The sequence below is a fragment of the Cyrtonyx montezumae genome, unplaced genomic scaffold (genome assembly GCF_038088225.1).
Source record: "Cyrtonyx montezumae isolate F1298 unplaced genomic scaffold, pur_monq_1.0 scaffold_25, whole genome shotgun sequence".
NCBI lineage: Eukaryota > Metazoa > Chordata > Aves > Galliformes > Odontophoridae > Cyrtonyx > Cyrtonyx montezumae.
In genome coordinates this window covers 3,822,530-3,845,956 of record NW_027071992.1, presented here as the reverse complement: position 1 = coordinate 3,845,956, position 23,427 = coordinate 3,822,530, and the positions used below count along the sequence as shown (strand labels likewise).

At 37.7% G+C, this 23,427-nt stretch overlaps 1 protein-coding gene across 1 annotated transcript in view; it reads left to right on the top strand.

The window, feature by feature from the left end:
- The window catches only part of CWC27 (CWC27 spliceosome associated cyclophilin), a 104,101-nt gene that overhangs the window by 72,201 nt on the left and 8,473 nt on the right, over nt 1-23,427 (top strand). Inside the window, exons 12-13 of the mRNA XM_065739811.1 lie at nt 3,639-3,748; nt 6,208-6,311. Coding sequence (XP_065595883.1) covers nt 3,639-3,748; nt 6,208-6,311 — 214 coding nt within the window. The remainder of the gene's footprint in view (nt 1-3,638; nt 3,749-6,207; nt 6,312-23,427) is intronic.

Below are 23,427 nucleotides of genomic sequence, written 5' to 3'. Positions count from 1 at the left end.
TTCAAATAGTAACAGTATTATTTCATATTCTATTTGACTGTATTTACACTTCAAGTTATTTTACAGTAAGTTAAAGTCTTATTGGCATGAACAGTATTTAGTGCTGGAAGAAACATCTCAGGTTCTGGAAGAAGTATCTTAGGGTCTTAATTACAGAAATTGACTTAATCATAGAATCACAGAATGTCTTGGGTTGGAAAGGAACTGAAAAGTTCACCTAGTTCAAACCAGCCTTCCTGTGGGCAGAGCTGCCGGCCACCAGCTGAGGCTGCCCAGGGCCCCATGCAACCTGGCCCTGAACACCTCTAGGGATCAGGCATCTACAGCTTTTCTGGGCAGGCTGTGCCTGTGCCTCAGCACATCAGTATGAAGAATTTCCTCCTAACATTTAACTAAGTATACCCTCTTTTAGTTTAAATCCATTCCTCCTTGTCCTATCTCTGTCAGACCATACTAAAAATTCAGACACCATCCCTTGTATCAACATCCTTCAAGTTGGCTTCAGTAAGGTTGCGAGTTTAAACAAGGATTGTACTTTTCTGATCTAAAACAGTCAGAAAGTCTAGAAGTTATTGGATTTAATTAAGTGGAAGGCAAAATTCAGTTACAGTTTGTGAAATGGAAGGAGTCTGATGCAACACTGGTTGAGTGTTTGTTTATTTAGTTCTACTTGTAGGAATGAAGCTTAGAACTTCTATAGCAAGCTTTATCTTCTGTTTAAGAAGTGATCTGAAATATTGTTGAAGAATGGCATTCAGTTCAATACCCTCAGTTCATATTCTCATTTCTTTGTTGTAATTCTTCTATTTTGTATTTCACATCATTTAAACTGTTCCTAATTTAACTGTGAAAAAAGTAAACCCTTCTGTATTTTTTAAAATCAGTCTCTTCCTTTCTGGTTTACAGACTTGAATCTCCTCTGTTATTTCAGGATATCATTGGAAACCGTGTCTCAAAATCAAAGTTTTAGATTAGATTACACCATCATGTTGGCATCTGTTACTCCTTAAAAGAATATTTTAAGATAGAAGAATCTATCTGAAAGAAAATAAATTACACAAATGCTGAAGTTTATGTCACAGTAGGTTGGAGGTTCTCTTGGCAGTAACTCAAGCTAGCTGAGAGTAAGTAGCGGTATGCTTTAGAAATTCTCTTAAAGTGAGATTGAAGTTTATTTCCAGTAAGGAAGATTATTTATTGTTTTGTTTTGTTTTGATTCAGTTTTTCTTCATCTTTCCTAATTATATAATGTGTATGCAACCTTAGAATTTTTTAAAAAATCTTCCTTTGCTTGACACAATTTATACTTCATGATTTGATGGCTCTAGAATATGTGTACAAGTTCTGCGTTACTTAAAGTAGTATTTTCTGCATCCTATGCTACTTGAGGAAGGCATTTCATTGTTAGTGCAGTGTATCCATTGCATTGTTTCACTCACTTTTATCTGAAAAAATCGTCTTAGATTTAAGAACTTGGAAGCTTGAATATATAAATAATAATGTAATGGTCTTAATACTTCTGATCAACAAGCCGGACCCAAGTTTGTCAGGCTTGATTTGAAGTTCAAGTCCATCAGATATTGATGTGGCCCTATTTTGCCAGCCCTGTTAGAAAAGATTTGGAGGAGCTGTGGAATACTGACTAGGAAGTAGGAAATAGCAATTAAATCTCTTCTTGTATTTTAAAAAGGCATTTTACATTTTAAATGGGATTCTTCCCACCTACAACTCTCTTTTCCAGACACTTTCTTTTCCTTGCTAGTTAGCTGTTAGGTTAGGCAAACACAAAATATTTTTTTATCAAAGAATTGCTACTTTCCAAAGCTGACTATTTTGTTTATATTAAAAACCAGGCAGCTGTTGTTATTTTGAAGTCATTGTAAAATGTGTTTGCAATCCATTGTCTTAAGGGCTATTGAAAATCCTTCCTATTGTATTATTTGGTATTAATGTGGAGTAATAGGTTGGAAGACCTCATGGAAAGATGCAAGTATGTCTTAAGTCTTTTTATTAAAAGACGCAGAAGTAGTATGCATACAAGTACATAACTGTTGTGGTTGACTTGCTCTGAAGTTAGTTCACATGGACCTGATTGTCATTTGTCTCACGAAGAGGCTTTTGTAGGAGGCAGAGAAAATGACATGGAGGATTAGAAGAACTCTGACAAAGACCTAAGAAACAATAATCACAAGAGAGAGCTTAAACTGAAATTTCATTTATTCATGTTTACAGTGTGACAACCAAATGAGTGTGATAAAAATACAAAAACATACAATTTATCCCATTTATATGAAGATTATATTTGAGCTACATTAGATTTAATCTTAGTCAAAAGGCATGTATGACTAAGGATCACATCTTTAGTTGCAATATATGTGAATTTAAGCTTGGATCACAGCATTATAATGTTTATGGTGTGTTAGAAACTGGCATTCACAACAAATTTTAGTAATGATTGTCTCAGGTCTGCTGCTTGTCGTATCTGAACAATTATACTTACCATTGAGTAGTTGGTATCTTTTCAGAGGTCCTTTTAGGTAAACGTTACCTGAAAAGTTGTCTTCTGTAAGAGATCTGGTGATTTGATAGCTCAAGTTATTTATCTAGAGACTAAATATTAGTGAAATAAGACACTGTGTTCTTTCTACAGAGGGTTGATTGGATACCTTCACACAAGCAAAATTTCATTTTTTTTAATTAGTAGAAAAGACTGAGGTAATGGGGGGAAAGACAAATCTGAGCTGAATCTGAGCCATTATGATTTTTAGTTCAATGCTGTACTTTGTTATTCTCTTCAATTCAGTATTTTATTGCTTGAGTTTTTATAGCAGATTGTTTCATTCATTTCTTTTTTTTTTTTCATTCGAGTCTTCATTATTCTCAGTGTAGCAAATGGAAAACAGGAAAAAAGCAATTCTGTATGATACTGTATATATTTGATGAAGATACTTTGCCATTTACTATTTAAACATGTGCATGCAACAAATAAATTATAATAACAAGGAAAGGAGGAAGCGATTTTATTTGTAGGTTTATATAAACAAATATACTTGATATGGATTATTGCATACTATAAATTTATTTCCTTTTTTATGATATTACATTGATAAAGTTAATGGAAAACATCAAATCAAGTAATAGAGTGTTTTATTTTAAAAAGTCAGTATTTGTCCCTGTGTAGCTGTCAGCAGTCATCCAAATGTCACAGATTTGAACTGTAGCTTCTTCAGCCTACAAAACAGAAAAACTGACAATTTCTCCATAGCTACAAAACATTAACATGGTATATCTGTTCAGCTGCTCCAGGGAAGGTGTTCAGAAATGAAGGTAAACTTTTTAAAGAAATTTCAGCTTTTTTTTTTTTTTCTGGTCTTAACACCAGAGTTTTCCTCTGCTTTCCCTGGCTGTGTCATAAAATATAATTGACATACAACATTTTGGGCTCATTGTCTGCTCATACAATGTTTTGTATTTCACTTTATCAAGCAGCAAATCATCTTAGTTACTCAGGAAGCAACTCAGCTGAAACATTTTATGAAAGTCTTTTGTTTGGTGTTTCAGAAGTAGCAAACATTCTTCAAAGTTGTAGTAAATCAAAAAGCCAAATGTAATTTAACCAAATGTATTTCCTTACTCAGAAGAGGAACCTGCACCAAATAGCATTGTTGAAGAATATCTTCAGGAGAAGAGAAAATATGAAGACAAACGGAAGCAGCAGCCAAAGAAAGGAGTTTCCCGTGAAGATCAGGTAATCACAGGGAATAAAGATTCCATCAAGAGCTCTGAAAACTTTCGTTTGTTTAAAAAAAAAAGTTTACAAATCTTCTACAGTCATCTTTTGATAAAAAGTAAATTGTTATTTCTAAACACTAATAAACGTGTTTGTGCGTTTGATAAGGTTTCTGTATGTACATGAATGTGCTCTGAGTTAAGCCACTAAAATCTTGTAAAATGAAAAGTTACCTTGATTATATTTACAAGAGTTTGCATTTCTCTGCAGTTCTGTTCTTGGCTTTGCAACTTGCCATGAAATAGCACTGAGACAGAAGTTTGTGAATTTGGTATCTGTCCAAAATGAGAGGCTTTTTTCACATTTTAAATGATGTTTTATAGAGATCAAATTCATACATATCTTTGAGTGATATGAAACAAACAAAAACAATTTTTAACCAAACTTTAAAAACCCAGTTTAAGTACAATTAAAATTTTTTTGTGTAGTCAAATTATACATAGGCTTTGGTAGACAAATGTGAGCAAAGTTAAATTTAATGTATTTACTTTTTTCTAAAAATCTGAACCTGCTAAATATATGAAACTGCTGTGAAGTGCAAAATATCATTCATCTAAAATTTGTGCTGGACATCAGACATACGGGTTTTAAGTGATGTGAGTATGTATTTTAGTAGATTATAATTTTTATTTATGGAGCCCTGTTAGAAACTATTCAACAGTAGTAACATCAGCTATTCAGCAAAGACTCAGCAACTGTTCAGTGATTAATAGTGAATTTCTTTAGAATCCATTTGTCAAGGGCCTCTTCTAGTCTTACGTTCTTACTACATACAATACAGTATTGTTTTCCAGCCTCTGTTTAGGAGTTGGAGAGCACAGTGTGTATGTACTTCTTGAATACCAGACACTGGAATTCCTTACCTTGAAATTCTACAATGGTCAGTTTATAAAGATACATAGTCCACATTATTTCATCTAATCATTAATGACATGAAGACTAAGACAGGTCCATTTAGAATAATGCTGGCACCACAGAAAGTCAGATAATACACGAGAAATATGGCTTGAGTTGGTCACAAATTCATGTGAAAAGGGTTAATTTGTTTTTATCTAATGTCCTGGGAAGAGATTTGTTGTCCTAGGTATTGAAAGCATGAAGTTTGCTTGCAATTGCATGGGAAGCTGTAGAACTTGAATGGTTCATAGGTTCAGGTGTATTTGAAAATTTCCTCCCCCAGCTTAAACAAGATTAACCGGAAAAATAAAGAAAATAAATGGAAAAAAAAAAAGAAAACCCTAAAACCCACCTTTGGCAGTGCTAAAATGTGTTTTTGAAAGAATTCAAAAGCCAGGAAACTCCTAAAGTTAAGATTGCTCCCAGAAGGAAATTTGATTCCAGTGAACACTTCTGGTATTTCCAAATTCTGTTTTCTATTCTTGTTTAGTTTTTATTCTTTTAAATTTGAAAAACTTGACTAAACAAAACTAAACAGCCGTACAGAGGTGTTTTACAGCATAGGTGGCCAACCTATCACCTACAGATCAAATGTAGTCTGACACATAAATTCAGTTAAGTACTTATTCCCTGGTGCTTTCCTTTCCAATAACATCTCAAATATCAGCCAGAATTAGGCTATGGACTGTGCAAATTATTCTTATGGTCTGCCCTTTTTATGGAGAGGCCTGTGGCCTTTGTACCATCACTATGCTTAGGCATACAATTCTTGTGTAGTTGATATCTCCTCTCAAGTGATCAGAAGGAAGACCTGCAGTGTGATCTTCCAATATTACCATAGATTAAACGAGTTTGTTGTAGCTGAAAGATAGGACAATGTCAGCTGTTAAATAAAATACCAAATATAAATCAGTATGTTTATGTTGTGTGAGCGTAAGGACCTGTACCTACCAAATTACTTAAGAGGGTTCTTTGTATTCAAGTAAAAAGCTTTGAGTTTTTTAATGTCAGCAAAAGAAATAAACAGCATTGTAAAATATAGGAGTATCAACTAAACTGCAACTTCAGTAGTTGAACTGTCTACAATTAATGCAATGGACTTGAGAATCTTGAATGCCTTTTCCTAACCTGAGCAATTCTATGATTCTATGATTTTATGATTCAATGGATTGCCTCACTGGAAAAAAACTAACATTCAAACAGTAACATTTATTGTCAGTGTCTGTAAATATAGCAGAAGTATCTGTTCCCTAAATACATGTTTTTATTTTACTAAGATGGCTAGATGAGTGCTCTCTTGCATATGTACTCCTGGCACTGCACACCCTCTCACTTGCTCAACATGCTGTTACTCTTGGCACGTCTCACTCTCTTTTGTTTGTCTCTGCAGTGTTCTTTGAAGTCATAGGAAAGTTCTCTCCCATCTCATCACACAGTTTCCCAAAATAATAGTTTGAAGATGTTGTATGATACTTGTTTAAAATATATGTAACTTCCTTAAACTTTGTATTTCATTTCAGACCCTGGCACTGCTGGACCGATTTAAATCAAAGTTAACGCAAGCAATTGAAGAAACTCCTGAAAATGAGATTTCTGAATCTGATGTAGACACTGATGAAGGATGGTAAGTTTTATGGATTTTGTTTTTTCTTTTTACTACTAGTCAGTATTGGCAGAGGAGAAGTAACAGACTTCATTTTTCATTTGTTTTGCAAACGAGTCTCTTCTTTCAGATTAGTGAACCCTCATCCTGTAAGACTCCTTTTACTAATATTTTACTTTTTAGTAGTCAATTAGTTGCTTGTTTCTTTGCCTTATTTCTTTTTATGGATATCATTATGAGGAAAGAAGGTAGCATGTTTTCTGTGTCATTTATCTCCAGCACGAAATAAGTTCTGAGAAGAGTTAGCTGCATCTCCTGCCTTAAAATTTACTAATTTCATCACCTTATAAACTTTATGTTATGTGTTTCTGAAACCCTATACTTCTAAGCTTAAATTTAAGAAACAGCTGAAACACCAAATTAAAGAAGAGTTGATGCAGCAGAGGTCACCTAAAGCATAATGTTTTAGCGCATTTGAAAATAAAGCAGGACAGTGGGAGTTGCTTTGTTACCCATACTGGGGGTTGTATTTTAAAGATTAATAGATGAGATAAGGAAAGATTCAACTGAAGGGGAGGGTGACCGCAATGAAGTAATTGATGAAGCACTGCAGAAGTTTTGACCTCAACACATTCCAGCCACAAAAGCAGCTTGCACCGTGTTTATTTATATCAGTCAAAGAATTCACCTTTAGATAGAGAAGGAGAAAAATCAGTGTGATTTTAATTGTGATTCTGCAATCTTAGACTGCGAGCTGCTAGACAATAATAAAAATATATGCATAAAATAGCTAGAAAAAGGTTCAAAGATAAGAAAAAAGATGTTTCATGAGAACTGGTCATATTTTTTATAAGACAAGTTATAGCACGAGTCTAATAAAATATCTCTGCCTGCAATGTTTCCCTTAGTTATACACACAAGCTGTTACAGCTACAACACAACTAGCTCAGAAGAAGAAAATTTAACAAAGACCTTGGCACTTGTGTGTTACTATCTCATATAATTTAAAATGAGTGAATAAAAATACGTATCATATATAGCCTTAAGATCTTCTTAAAGGCTTCTGTTTTAGAAGAAGAAAAATAATCTGATACCTACCTTCCTCATATCCCCAGAACAGTACCAATAACTAGCTGTGGAAAATGTTGAACTACAAAAAAGAGAAAAGTGAAAAATGTTCTGTTTTTAAATTGAAAATGAATGACTTAGCCAAGTATGATTAAAGCACCCTGTACCTTTTTGAGAAAACCTAAGTAAAACAGTAAGATAACAATAACTTCAATTAAGGTTTTCTCTCAGATGAGAAGACATTTAATGTTGTGAAGAAATGCAGACTGTTACATATTTTTAATGTAATTCTGCAGGTGAAGAAAGATGTGTTCCTAATAAGGCTTGCGCTCCATACCCCTCACCAGCTTCATTGCCCTTCTGTGGACACACTCCAGGGCCTCAATAGGTTCATAGGTTCATTAGGTTGGAAAGGACCTACAAGATCGATGTCTTTCTTGCATTGAGGGTCCCAGAAGTGAGCACAGTACTTAAGGTGTGGCCTCACCACTGATGAGTAGAGAGGGATAATCACTTCCCTGCTCCTGCTGACAACACTGTTTCTGATACACGCTACCACACAATTGGCCTTCTTGGCCACCTGTGCACACCGTTGGCTCATAGAATAATAGAATGGCCTGGATTTAAGAGGACCTCACAGATCATCAAGTTTCAACCCCTCTACCATACACAGAATCCCCAGCTACAAGAACAGGCTGCCCAGAGCCACATCCAGCCTTGCCTTGAATGCCTCCAGGGATGGGGCATCCACAGCCTCTCTGGGCAAACTATTCCAGTGCATCACCACCCTCTGGGTGAAAAACTTCCTCCTAACATCTAATCTAAATCTCCCCTGTCTTAGTTTAAAACCACTCCTCCTTGTCCTATCACTATCAACCCATGTAAACAGTTGTACCCCCTCCTGTTTATATGCTCTCTTCAAGTACTGGAAAACCACAATGAGGTCTCCATGGAGCCTTCTCCTCTTCAAGTTAAATAAGCCCAGTTCCCTCAACCTTTCCTCATAGGAGATATGCTCCAGCCCCCTGATCATCTTACTGGCCCTCCTCTGGACCTATTCCAAGAGCTCTGTGTCTTTCTTGTGCTTTCTTTCATGTTCAGCTGAGCATCAAACAATATTGCCAGGACGATTTCCTCTACACAGTCTTCCACCCACTCTGCCCCAAGCCTGTAGCGTTGCCTGCGGTTGTTGTGGCCAAAGTGCAGGAAGCGGAACTTGGTCTTGTTGAATCTCATCCCATTGGCTTCAGCCCAACTATACAGCCTGTCCAGATCCCTCTGTAGCCTCACTACCCCCAGGCAGATTGACACTTAGGGCCAACTTGGTATCATCTGCAAACTTACTGAGCATGCACTCAAGTGCCCTCATCCAAGTCATCAATAAAGATACTGAAGAGGTCAAGACCCTGTACCAACCACTAGGAAACACACCACTGGTGACTGGTCACCAGATGGATTTAACTCCATTCACCACCACTCTCTGGGTCCAGCCCTCCAGCTAGTTTCTTACCCAGCTAAGAGAGTGCCTGTCCAAGGCACAGGCTGCCTGCCTCTCCAGGAGAATACTGTGGGAGACAGTGTCAGTGACTCCGCATAGTCCATGTCAGCAGCCTTTCCCTCATCCACCAGTTGGCGAATGAGACCAGCTTTATTTTTTTAGTTCTTCCATATGCATAATTAATCATTGCTAGTTTTTAAATTATTAAGGTAAAGCAGCACAGATTCTGCATCTTTACCTTCACACTTTCTCTCTTTTCACTGTGAATCTGTGAAGACCTCACAGAGGAAATGCTAGGAAATTTTTTTTGCATAAAGCTTTGGACGCTTATACTAGCAGAAATGCTAACACTAGTAGTACAGCAGTTAACATACAATTCTTGCAGTCATAAAACAACATTTTTTCTTACGTAGAGCATAATGAGTGCATTTATATTTTCAGTGATTTTTGTGGGCATTAGTGCAGTCTGCTTTCATTTTCACAGATAACATTGATGAAATTTCATTTGAGTTACTGTATAAGCTATTAAAAATCCTGTAATAATTTTAAAACAATAACAATTCAAACATGTCACAACCTATCTTTTTACTTCTTATTTTTCTGATTATATACTTTGTTTAGAATATATATTTTTAATTTTACATAAGGAATGAGAATTTACTTTAGTTTTAGAGTCTAACCAAACTAATGAACGTGGTATTTTATAAGTTCAGATCAAATTTCTGACGTTTACTTTTTAGTTTTAATGGTAACTCTGTTATCTGAAGTGAAAAGAGGTAGTAACTATGTTTTCTTTGTTTATACTCCAGAAATTTTAAGAGATAAATCAGAGTGGAAAGATTTTTGCTTCAGATTCTTGTTTTTGAAAGTAGAGACATTTCTTTCCTAAATCAGGGCAAGTTTCTTTACATGCTGCTTGCTACTATTTAAATTTCTCTTGTTACCATCTATTGTGTAAATTTCTAAAGCACATAGTCTTTTTTCACTATCTTTTTCTGTCTCAGAAAAATCTTAGGATTTAATCTTAGGATTTCAGGATTTCAGTAGGACTTGGAGATTCTTCTGGGGTACCAATGTGCTTTTAAGCTCACCAGGAAGAATGCAGCCTTTCCTTTATCTATTACCACAGTAACATTGCCAGACTTTTATGGACTCATAGAGTCTAATAATAATCTTTCTTGTTCCTTCTTGCATAATTACTGTTATCTAATTGGTAATAATTCTTCACCCTGTAGATAATCTGTACTGTATGAAACAGATTGTTTCAATCTGAGATTATGAAATTGCTTGTATTTTTGCTCCAAAAAATAATATTGTTTAGGAAACAACATAGCACTGAATTAAAGACTTAGAACAGTACAAAGCTAGGTAATAGATTAATAATCAACATTATTATTATGTTAATTTTGTAGTTCAATAAATGTGCTTGTTAACTTTACAGAGAAACAAGTCTTACTCCAATTTCAAAAAATTTACTTTGAAGCTAAATAAATAATAAAATATTCATATTACATAAATTGGCTATAACCATACACAACATTAGCAAAGTAATGAAGTCTTCTAAAAGTTATTCAACTTTAGACTGTTTAAATGGCTTGGAGAGTTGAATTTCACATTTTGGGATAAAGGCTTGTGTTTTCATTGTCTTCGCTGGACTGGATTATTTGAGATAGCTATAGTGACTTCATATTAAAAAATACTTTCTTAATTCCAGTCTGCTCTTACAATGACAGTCATTCTACTCAAAAAACAAACATTCCACTTTGTATTATTTATGATAAATATAATCAGTGCATGGCATTTGCATATATGATATGCTCAAATTATGTGATTCTTCCAGCTCATTTTGTAGGTCATGGCTGCTGCTTTTATGGGCAGTGAAAGCTAGCCAGTATGTGCTGCTCTACTGTCAGGTTGTGTTATCTGAGGTAGAACGATTGCCTCTATGACATTTTTATGTGTCCACATGAGTGGCCACACATTGAGGTATAATTTTCATTTTCTGTCAAGATAGAAACCATTACGAATTTGTTATGTTTTCTTTTATTTGGCAAACTTTTCTCTGCATATTTGGCTGAGCTGCTGTATTGGCATGAAGTATAGCAGACATTTGGGTACTTTTCAGCAGCATTCTACTTTTTATGCAAGAGAAAAAGAAGAAAGAAATATGACTCTATTGTAAACAGTGTGTATGGTGTTTAATAATTATTACCAGATTTTACTGTCTAAGAAGTCATCTGAGGAAGTGCTGTGAAGAGATCTAAAATGTGTAATATACATGAAATAGAAAGATCTCTGCTGAGGCATTCAACTTCAATCTCTGCTGCTAAGTGAAAACGATTATATGTATCTGTCTGCAGCAATCAAAATCTAATTTCCTCCAGAAATCAGAGCTGTCAGAATAAACATGGTATGTACTACCAGAAAAAGGACTCATAACAGTAAAAATGTCTGGAAACAAGTAGACAGATGCATTTTTGTGGAATATAGGTACCTCAGGAAAATATACTTGTTCATCCTGGTGTAAACATTATTGTCCTTATGGCTCTATATTAAAAACTATTGTTTATGCTTTTTTTATGATTTGCCAGATTCTTTAGTACTTCTTGATCATTACTTGCTATTTAGTTTCATTCTGTCTAAGAAGGCATCGGGTATAGGACTTCCTTCTTCACTTCCATATAGTTTGTGTGGAGTGCCAGTATTTGTTCTAGGCTTACCTGGAACTTTAAATGTTCTAGGCTTACCTGGTACTTTAAATGACACTTTTCCCCAAAATGTGTGAGATTCATCACAGAGGAGGTAAGGTGTCAACTGCTTGGAGACTAAAAGTATGGAAACTTAATATATGACTGTAGAAGACCCAGCTGGAATAATTCACCTACATGTTACTTCACTGCTGAACTAGTGAATATGCCTGAATTTTAAATTGAAGATACTGCACAGACTATGTTTTATACAGAAGACTGCTACCAGTTTTCAAGATTTGTACTGCTTTTTATAAATCTTTTCATGCAAGTGATACCTAGACCAGTTGTAGTGCTACTTCAGGCCTATGATTTTTATATCAAATAGTTACACCTATAGTTAAAAGCAAGCTTCAGTCAAAATAATATTATGACAACTGCGTATAATGAAACTGATAATGCAGGTCCTGAGAACATAACATAAAAGATCTTCCATGGAGAGAATCCATCATGGGAGAAAAAAATCAGATGCAATCAAGTATTGTGATTTGATATGCAATTCAGTGATTGACTGCTATAGTTAAATATGGAGGATGGTTGGACTAGATGATCTTATAGGTCCTTTCCAACCTTATGAACTTATGAACTTATGAACTTATGTGCAAAATCTTCATCAAATATGATAAGAATGATACTTAGAAAGCTGAAACATTTTCCCATATAGTAATTCTTTGATTAAAAATAGTAAATAGTCAATGATGTCCCAACTACGTACTCAAAAAATGTTAGCAAGTTTGTAAAATCTGTCTATTTTTGTAGTTGATACTAATTTACAGATACTATACTGAGACATTGATACTTAATCCCTGACAGAGAGGTGGTTCACTTGTTGTTAATAGGCTCTCAATTTGGTGTCTGTTTCCAAGAAGGATAAGATCTTTTGCTAAGAAGTGAAACATTTTCCAATATGACATATCCTCTAACAAATGCCTGTTTATTCTTGTTAGCAAATAATGTTGCTGCTCAGTTGATAAAGAGTTTTCATTTCTGAATTCACTATGAATGCTGATTTCAGAATTGCAGCTAAAAAGGGACAGAGCAGGACCCCAGATTGTAACATAATTAAACAATCTCCATAGCCTCAAAAGAATGCAGGATATAAAGTTTTCTTACTGTTTGTCAAATTTGTTCTTGAAGTCCAATGATAGAGATTACCTAGGCAACCTCTTCATGTGTTTAACTATTTCTACTACTATAAAATATTTAGATGTAATCTTGTCTTCCTTTTGATAGTCTTCCTTTACATCATGGAGTCCTGAGGAAACTGGCTGATGTTGTCACCAAGCTGTTCTCAATGCTATTTTGAAAAGTCATGGTGGTCAGATGAATCATAGAATCCTCACTGTTGGAAGGGATCTCTAAAGGTCATCTAGTCCAACTCCCCTGCAATGAACAGGGGAAAAACAGCTAAATCTGATTGCCCAGGGTCTGATCCAGCCTAACCTTGGAAGTCTCCAGGAACAGAACATCAACCACATCACTAGGCAACCTGTTCCAGTGCCTCTCCATCCTCACTGTAAAGGATTTCTTTGCATCCGATCTGAGTCTCCCCTCTCTTTATTTGAAACTGTTTTCCCTTCTTCTTTCACCACAGACCCTGATAAAGATTCTGTCCACTTCTTTCCTATATCTCCCTTTTAGATATTGAAAGGCTACTTTCAGGTTACCTTGCAGCCTTCTCTTCTCCAGTCTGAACAGCACCTGCTCTCTCAGCCTGTCCTTGTAGGAGTGGTGTTCCATTCCTTGGATCATTTCTGTGGCCCTCCTCTGAATATGCTCCTGTACCAAGGACTCCCCATCTAGTTGTACTACTACAAGTGAGGCCTCACTGTTGCAAAGAACTGTTGTCCTGCTGCCCATACTTCTTTGATACAACCTAAGATCCAGTTGGTTTTCTTGGCTGCAAGAGCACATTGTTGACTACTGTGAGCTTCCCTTGCACCAGTACCCCCAAATCTTTTCCAGCAGGCTGTGCTCAATCCTTTCTGCCTCCAGCTTGTATTGGTAGTGCCGGTTTCCTTGAACCCAGCTACAAGATCTTGCATTTGGCTCTGTTAAACCCCACAAGGTTCACCTGGGCCTGCTACTCGAGCCTGTCTAGGTCCCTCTGGATGGCATCCCGTCCCTTTGGTGTGTAGACCACACCGCATAGCTTGGTGTCATCAGTAAACTTGCTGAGAGTGCACTTGACCCTACTGTAAGTGTTACTGATGAAGTGTCAAAGATTATTAGTCCCAGCAGTGACCCCTAGGACTCACCACTCACCACCGATCTCCATCCAGACATTGAGCCATTGACCACCACTCTCAAGACTTGATCCTGCAGCCAATTCTCCATTCATCAAACAGTTCACCCATCAAATCCCTATTGTTCCAATTTGGAAAAAAAGGTCTTGTGGGGTACCATGTTAAAGGCCTTACTGAAGTCCAGATAGATTACATCAGTGGCTCTTCCATTGTCCATTGATGCAGTGATACCACCCTAAAAGGCCACTAGTTTGGTCAAGCAGCATTTGCCCTTGGTGAAGCCTTGCTGGTTTTCCCATATCACCTCCCTGTCTTCCATGTGCTTTATCATAGATTCCAGGAGGATCTTCAACTTGATCTCAACCAGCACAGGAATTAGACTGACAAGTGGGTAGTTCTTGGAGTCATCATAGAATCAAAAAATCATAGAATGGCCTGGGTTGAAAAGGACCTCAAATATCATCTAGTTTCAATCCTCTTCAATCTTTCTTGTGCTGGGGGTACTCTTGATACAGTACTCCAGATGAGGCCTCAAATGAGCTGACAAAAGAAGACTGGGACAGTCACCTTCTTTTTCTTTCTGGCCACCCCTCTTTTAATGCAGCCCAGGGTATAGTTGGCCCTGCAGGCTACAGGTGCACACTGCTGGCTAGTGTCCAGCTTCTTGTCTACCAGGACCACCAGGTCCTTCCCTGCAGGGCTGCTCTCCAGGAGTTCCCCAGTCTATATAAATCCCTGGGGTTGCCGTTGAACCTCATTAGGTTCGCTTGGGCCCACTTCTCCAGCATGTCCACTACCATTGAGTCCACTACCTTGGACTTCCAGAGGGCAGACTTTGACCTGTTTGGGACACTTGTTGCAAGGGTCCCTTGGGACTCACTCCTGAGTGGTAAAGGGGTCCAGGAAGCCTGGATGCTCCTCAAGATGGAAATCTTAAAGACACAGGAGCGGGCTGTCCCGGAGTCCCGCAAGTTGAGCCGGAAGGGAAGAAGACCAGAGTGGATGAACCGGGAACTTTTGTTGAGACTCTGGGAGAAAAAGAGAGTCTGTGTCCTCGGAAGATGGAACAGGCTACTTGGGGAGACTACAGAGAACTTGCCATGATTTGAGGCAGGAAGTTAGAAATGCAAAGCCCAGCTCGAACTTAGACTGGCTACTGCAGTAAAGAAGAACAAAAAATCCTTTTACAAATATATTAACAGCAAGAGAAGAGCTAAGGAGAATTTCTCCTTTACTTGATGTGGCAGGGAATGTAACCACAAAGGATAAGGAAAAGGCTGAGGTTCTCAATGCCTTCTTCACATCTGTCTTTAATAGACAGAGCAGTTATCCTCAGTGTACTTTTCGCCCTGACCTGGAAGTCCGGGACAGAGCGCATAATGCACCCCCTGTGATTCAAGCAGAGATAGTCAGAGACCTGCTCCTCCATCTGAACTGCCACAAGTCCATGGGACCAGATGGGATCCACCCAAGGGTGCTGAGGGAGCTGGGAGAGGTGATTGACAAGCCGCTTTCTACCATCTATCAGAATTCCTGGTTATCTGGAGAGGTCCCACAATTTAGATTAGACCTGAGGAAACATTTTTTCTCCAAAAGAGTGGTCAGGCACTGGAATGGCCTGCCTAGGGAGGTGGTTGAGGCACCATCCCTAGCGCTGTTCAAGAAGCGTTTAGATGAGGTGCTAAGGGATTTGATTTAGTAGCTTAGTGGGTAGGGATGGTGATAGGAGGATGGTTGGACTAGATGATCTTGTAGGTCCTTTCCAACCTAATGTATCTATGAATCTATGTCCAGGTCCCTCTGGATGGCTTCCCTTCCCTCCAGTGTGTTGACTGCACCACTGATCTTAGTGTTGTCTGCAAATTTGCTGAGGGTGCACTTGATTCCTTCATATGTATCATTGATAAAGATGTTGAAAATGACCCAGGACAAACCCTTGAGGGACTACCACCTGTGACCAGCCTCCACCCAGACATAGAACCATTGATCACAATACTTTGGCTGCAACCAATTCATTGAGCAGATCCATAGATGTCATCCTTTTTTACGCTTTCTTAAAAACAGGTGTGAGTTTGTCACCACAGGCTTCACTTTATTGACACAACTTTTCAAATATCATTGAGAGTGGCTTGGTGACTGCTTCAGCGAATTCCTTCAGGACTCTGGAATTCATCTCATTGAGACCCATAAACTTGTGAATGTTGAGGTTCTTCAGGTGGTCATGAACTTTATCTTCACTTACAGTAGGACGGATGTTGCTTCCCCGATCTCCTCCTACCAAACTACACATTTGAGGGATATGTGGTGAGCAGTTACCAGAGAAGCCCAAGGCAAAAAAGTTATTGAGTACTTCAGCCTTCTTCTTGTCTGTTGTTAGTGGCTTGCCTGTTTCACTCACTAGGGAAAGTACACTCTCCTGGACTTTCCTTTCTTGTTGAGTTATCTGTAGAAGCCTTTCTGGTTTTTCTTGGCATCCCTTGCCAAGTTCAGTTCAAGCTGACAGTTGGCTTACCTGGCCCATCCCTACACAGACTAGCAGCTTCGTTAGAGTCCTTATAGTACCTTTCCCTGTTTCTGCTGCCTGTGAATTTTCTTCTTGCTCTTCAGTTTGACCAGCCAGTCCCAGTTCAACTGTGCCTGTCTCTTGCCTTCCTTTCCTGACTTACTGCACCTGAAGATGAAGAGCTCTTGCACCCTGAGGAAAGCTTCCTCAGTGTTCTGATCTGCCAGCTCTGCCCTGCACTCTTGCATGTGAGGACATTTTGCCAGGGTGTTTTGTTGAATAATTCCCTGAAGAGCTGGAATTTAGCTTTCACAAAATCTAAGGTCCTAATTTTACTCTTTGCCTATCTAATGTGCCTCTGGAGCATGAACTCAACCATGGTCACTACAGCCCAGGCAGCCTCCAGTCCTGATGTTATCAGTTAATTTGCAGTGGTGGGCAACAAATCTATGATATTGTATCCCTCCATTGTGGGACCTTCAATTACTTGACTTAGGAGGTTATCCTCATTGTCTTCTAGGAGCCCCTTGGATTGCCTACAGCTCAGCATGCTAGACTTCCAGCAGATGTCTGGGTGAATGAAGTCCCGAGTGACTGGGAAAAAGACATTTTGGCATCCATTTTTAAGAATGGATGACCCAGGGGACTACCCACCTATCAGCCTCACTTATTTGCCAGGGAAGGTGATGAAGCAGATCATCCTGGAAGCTATGCTTTAGCACATGAAATGGAGGGAGGTGATATGGGAAAACAAGCATGGCTTCACCAAGGGCAAGTCCTGCCTGGCTAATTGTGTCACTTTTTATGGTGGCATAACTGCATCATTAGACCAGGCAAGAGCCAATAAAATCATCTATCTGGACTTCAGTAAGTCCTTTGACACGGTCTTCCATAACATCCTTGTCTCCAAATTGGTGGATTGTTCAATATACAAGGAACTGGTTGTGAGACTGCATCCAGAGAGCAGTGGTCATTGGCTCCATGTCTAGCTGGAGGTTGGTGAGTGGTGTCCCTCGGGGGTCAGTACTAGTACTAGTGCTTTTTAACATCTTCATGAGTGACATTGACAGTGGAATTGATCACAACATTTGTCAACCCATGAAAGCAGGACAGAGTGAACCCTTAGTAAGTTTGCAGATGACATCAAGCTGTGTGGTGCAGTCGAGAAGCCCAAGAGACAGAATGCCATTCAGAGAGACCAGGACAGGCTCCAGTCCGTGTGAACCTCATGAGGTTCAACAAATCAAAATGCAAGGTATTGCACCTGAGTTGAAGCAACCCCTGCCATCAGTACAAGATGGGGGATGAAAGGAGGAAATACATCCCTGCCAAAGAAAACTTCTTGCTACTGGTGAATGGGTGTGCCTTCACAGCCCAGAACACCAACTGGGTCTGGGCAGCATCAAAAAAGTGTGGTCTGCAGGAGGTGATTCTGTCCCACTACTCTATGCTGGTGAGACCTCAGCTTGAGTACTGTTGCAGATTTGGAGTCCTCAGTACATGAGAGACATGGACCATTTAGCATGTGCCTGGAGGAAGTCCACAAAAAGGGGCCAAGGGTTGGAACATCTTCCCTATGAAGACAAGCTGAGAGAGCTTGGGCTGCTCAGTTTGGAGAAGAGAAGGCTCTTGGGAGACCTGGGAGAGATAAGGGAACAGACTCTTAAGCAGAGTGTGTGTGACAGGACAAGGGGAAATGGTTTCAAACCAGAAGAGTGGAGATTTAGATAGGATATAAGGAAGAAGATTTTTGCAATAAGGGTGCTGATGCACTGGAACAGGTTGTGGTTGCCCAGAGAAGTTGTAGCAGCCTCATCTTTGGAGACATTCAAGGTGAGGCTGGATGGGCCACTGAGCAACCCGTTGTAGCTGTAGCTGTCCTTGTTCATTGCAGGGAAGTTGAACTGGAAGTCCTTTGAAGGTCCCTTCCAACTCAAAAGAGTCTGTGATTCTGTATGATACCAAATATTTTATATTCAGTCCACAAAGGACTTTGCAAAACAGTTCACTTTCTCTTTTTGAAGCTTTTAACACATATGAAAATAATCATAAATGCATTTCTTTCATCTGGACAAAAAGATCTTTAGCTTTTCCACAGAGATTATTCTTTCTCAATTTGTGGTCGTTCTTCCTGAGATTTCTGAGTGATTCATGACTAGATACAGCATTAAGTCTTTGTTAGTGTTGAATGGAAGGATTACTTTATTTGTCATTGTTTCTTTCATGCCTGGTTTCCAGTCCATTCTAAGCCACAAATTGTTTTCTACTGAATGGTTGCCTAACCTGTATCTGTTCTGTACCCATGTTGCTTATTGTCCTTATTGAAATTCAGCCATCAAACTTCTTATTTCTGAATTGTGCTCTACTTTTCATATTATTAACAGCATGTTAAAATTATGAAAATTCTAAATACTCTAAGAAATTTTCAAAACCCTTCTTCACAAAATTCATAATCCATGTGCATTGTGTACACATATTCTTCTATCTAAACAAACCCAACAAATTTGTTTTTTCTTACTCTTGACAGTAACCTATAGCTGTATATTCATAAACATTAGGCTTTCTAGCTGAATTTTCACCAGCTTTATATCATTATGAAACTTTTTTTTTAACCTACACTTTTCCAGAAGGAATACTGTTGTTGTTTTTTTTTCAAAGGTACAAATTCTTTGCTACAAAAATGCATTTGTCATACTGAAAACCAGGATTCTGGAGTATTTTTCACTGTTCTCACTCCGATCTTTGGAAACACATGTAGACTTCATGAGGCTGATAGATTTATTGGCATACTTAGGTACTTACGTTCACATGAGAGTTTTACAAATCTGACAATTCTTGACTTGATGGAATTTTCTGTAGAAAACAGCAAACCATTTTCGTTTTTTGAAGTTCACCTGATCGCCACATGGGCTTACCATGTTGACTATAAAGTTCCTCCTCGTTTTTGAATTCTCAGGCAAAATGCACAAGAAGTTTTACAATCCAGCTCCAGAAGCATACTTGAATATAAAGCTTAGCTGTCAGGATCATGTAACTTAAAACTCACAAGGAGCAGCATTCCATTCAACTGAAAAAGAAATACATCACACACTAAATCAATCAAGACTACAATACCTTGTGAGGCCTGAAACCAACATAGATTAGCAAATAGTGTGTTGTGGGTTTTTTTTAACAGAATGGTTGAATATATATGCCCATCCTTTCAATTCTAAACAAATGAAGCTCATAGTTAAAATGCATATTAGCTAATGGGCAACAAATGCTGGAAGAACACCAGAAGGTATTAGTATATGCTTAACATTGCACTGGGGCACTATTCTGTTCTTGCTTGAAGATCGTTTCGACAGTGGTAATCTGAGCCTTGTAAGTATGGTTTTACGTTATTGCTGCAACTTCAGTTTGGATTTATTAGAAGATACTAAATTCATCCAGCTGGACCTTCAATATTCAGAATAGAAACTAAAAAATGAACATATTAAGGTTTGAAGTGTATTTAAACTATTGCTGTCACCAGGGAGGCAAGCAAAGTTTCTATCGCCCTCTGTAGAGCGCTTTCAACTGTAATCCAGCCAATTCACAAGTCAGGGCTACAGGTTGATTTTAGATTTGGTTTTGCAGGGAAGACCAGTAATTTTTCCTTCATTCTGCATGCAGCTACAAATTGGTAATTTCTTCTGAGTTTAGCAGTAGCCTCTATCTGCTCTCAGCAACGCGCTCCCCAGCCATTTAGAATTTGTCTGTGACTTTCATCACGCTACACAGTTCACTGTTCATTACAACAGCATAAGGTGCCACTGCTCCATAAGCAAAGCACTACAGTATTTCCTGGGTGAAATCTGAGGTGTTCAATGTGAACTACAATGCTTCTTGATCTTTCAGTGAGTTTGGCTTTTTCCTTCCCCTTGGAATACTTTTATAGCTGTAACTAGAAGTAATAAATGTAAATGAGGCAGTAAACTTAAGTATTTCTGGGAGGATGTCTAGACTCTGAAACTTACTGTCGTCCTTTGATATGAAATAACAAATCTGTTCAGCTTTCAGATATACTGTGGGACAAGAAAGAATGTGGAAGGAGCATATTTGAAATGAGATTATGGTTTTCACATGATTTTTCAGTTTAAAATTCTTTTATGGTTAGTTACCTTTGTTGAGTCTGAGCTTTGCTTGGTCTAAATATATACAGATCATTATTCTAAATGTTTCTTAATTTGAGGGATAGGAAAAATAGGAGTATTTGTAAATCAAAGTGATTAAGTTAATGCCTGAAAATACCGTTTCAAATTACATTGAAAAGGATATTGTGAAAATTAAGTGAGGAAAAGTCTTCCATCTCAAACAGAAATGCATTACTGATTTAAAAAAAATGCATTACTGATTAAAAAAATTACTGATGCTGACATGACTATTACCAGTCATTTGTGACAAACTTTGTAAGAATTTAATGGAATTGTGCCCTTTAATGGGCTGTTTAAAACCTTATGGCTGTTAGGAATCCTTTAATATAGTGCAAATCAAATGCTACACATAGGTCTGATCGCCTGATTATAGCTAAGAATAAAGAGCATTGGTGTATTTTAGTAATTCAACTTGTTCCATGGACAAAAGCTCAGAGAAGTTCAATACTGATCACTTAAGGCACAGGCTGGTTTCTGTATGTCATATCCTGTAATATGTTCCCAGTTCTGAATTTCAAAGAACTACCACTGAGGCCAGTTAAATTTCGGTAGCATTGTGTGGTAATGCTAAGCTCTTTCTGCTAGGACATTCATTGAAATTTAATTGTATAATGTTTTACCCAGTTTGTAGACACTGATACATTTTAATCCAACACGAAAAAAAAAAAAAAAGTAAAACTGTACATTCAATAAGGGTATCCTCTATCCACTATCAGTAGTTATGCCATTTACTGTCTTTAAAAATATTTTTTTGTGTATAATACAAGGAAAAGTTTCATTCAGACTGTTTAACGTTGATGTCAAAGAGAAATCTGGTGCAATCAGGATTGAGAATACAGTATTTTATTTATTTCGTACTCTTCCAGTAAAATATTTTGTGTCTGAGAGAGAGATGGTTCTTAAAAAAAAGCATCAAGGCACAACCACTCTGGTGTCTGCTGCAGGGAGTAGACTAGAATTGATCTTGTTGCTTATTTTTTCCATTGAAATAGTAAGTTTGGAATCAGGAAAATGTTGAACTCAGCCAATCAGTTTTTATATTACAGGATTTCATTTATATTAACAACTAAATCAATGATGCACACTGTTAATATTTACTGCACATAATTCTGTTAATGTCTTCCATGTTTTATTTCCAAGATTTCTTACTTTATACAACATCTGCTCTTAAACTTTGCACTGTGAAATCCTTCTGGATAAACACCTAAAAAAGGTTATATTTCTTTCATAAACCTATCCTTTTTGTATATATTTTCTAGAATGTCGTCTCTTTCTTTGCCATAATACCTTAGATCGATGATTATGAAATATGGCTTCCTCAAGAATAGCAGCAGTCTCTGCAGAGTCAGCTGTAGAAGCTTAGCTGTGACAAACACAGTAAGCTCTTGAAAACTAAGCAGCAGTCAATTTCACATGCCAATGCTAGCTTAGGGAATGAAAGAAAAAGTGCTGCTGTAATTTATGCCAGTGAGGCACAAAGATGGATTAAAGCCATGTTTGCTCCCCTCCTCCCACCCAGATTTGAGCCAGCGTTCTTCCACTAGTCTGGAAAACCTGGCTCTATATTAGGGCTCTCCTGCTAAGGCCATTGATTTACTCAACTACATTTAGTTAAAAAAAAAATACTTACTTGGTTGTTACAAAGAATAAAGGCATGCCAGAGGTCTGTATTAGAAACACATTGGACAGAGTGGTTTCTTTTCTGTTTGGCAAAATATAAGTGTTTGTTTGGGTTTCAGCATTTTAAAGGAAGAGTGGAAAAAAATCCTTTTGCTATAAATCTTTCCCATTTTGTCTCCACCTTCACCCTTTTACCACTAGAATGTGGTCAGACCTTGATATGTAAATGTTAGCTCCTAGCCCACTGCTGAACAGTCAGTAATATTGTATTAACAAATTTTTCTTCTGATGAAGTTATATATTTGTTGCTTCTAGCTGTTTGGCGTGGCTGAAAAACTCAGGGCATTTGGGGTGGGTTCTTTATTTGTTTATTTTTTTTGGTAATTCCTCCATGTCTAAGTTTATTTGGACTAGGCATCCAGGCCTGGAATCAACTACTGTTTGACTTAAATTCAGAGATGATCCATGCTTTACTCAAGGGATATCTAGTATTACAGTTACTATCTGGAAACGTTACATGTTATTTATTGCCAATAAGTCTAGTGAAGAATGAAGAAATAATCTTCTAAGTCTCGAATAGCTTAGCTTAAGCTTCCTGAGTATTTACACACCTTTTTAAGCACCCCAACTTCATCTGTTTCAATGACATGATTAAATCTTAGGGATTTTGATGTATTCAGAATGGGAAGAGGGAATGACAAAAGAGAAGGGAGCACATCCAGAAAATGTTGAATGCTAAGGTATGAAAATCCAGTATTCTTATGTTAGAAGCCCCCCTCCTTCCCCTCCCTCCTACTCTGTGCTCTGGTGATACAATATTCCCTGACTGTTTGTGTTAACCTGAGGAGACAATTTGCTGACTTCTAGACCGTCAGATATTGTAGATGTCCATGCCAGAGACAGGATACTAGGCTGGATGATCATTGGTCTGTTCTGGTACTGTGGTTCTTATGTACTTATAGTAAATGCTGTGTAAAGTTTTTCTATGCTGGTACACTGTCTGGAACAACATCTGGAATTTGCATTACAGTCTTCCATACCAGCCTACTCTACCAGGAGCAGCTGTCTATTTAAAGCACCCAGCTTCTTTCATCAGGCTACTTTACATTTTTGTGAAGGGGATAAAGATACACTGTAAATATACTCTACAGTTGTTACTGAACAGATAGACCATAACAATAGGATAATTGCAGTGATGTGTTGTTGTGTGGTTTTGTTTTGTTTTGTTTTGTTTTGTTTGTAAAAAATTGTTTAAAATCATAATCATCATTGTTTAAATA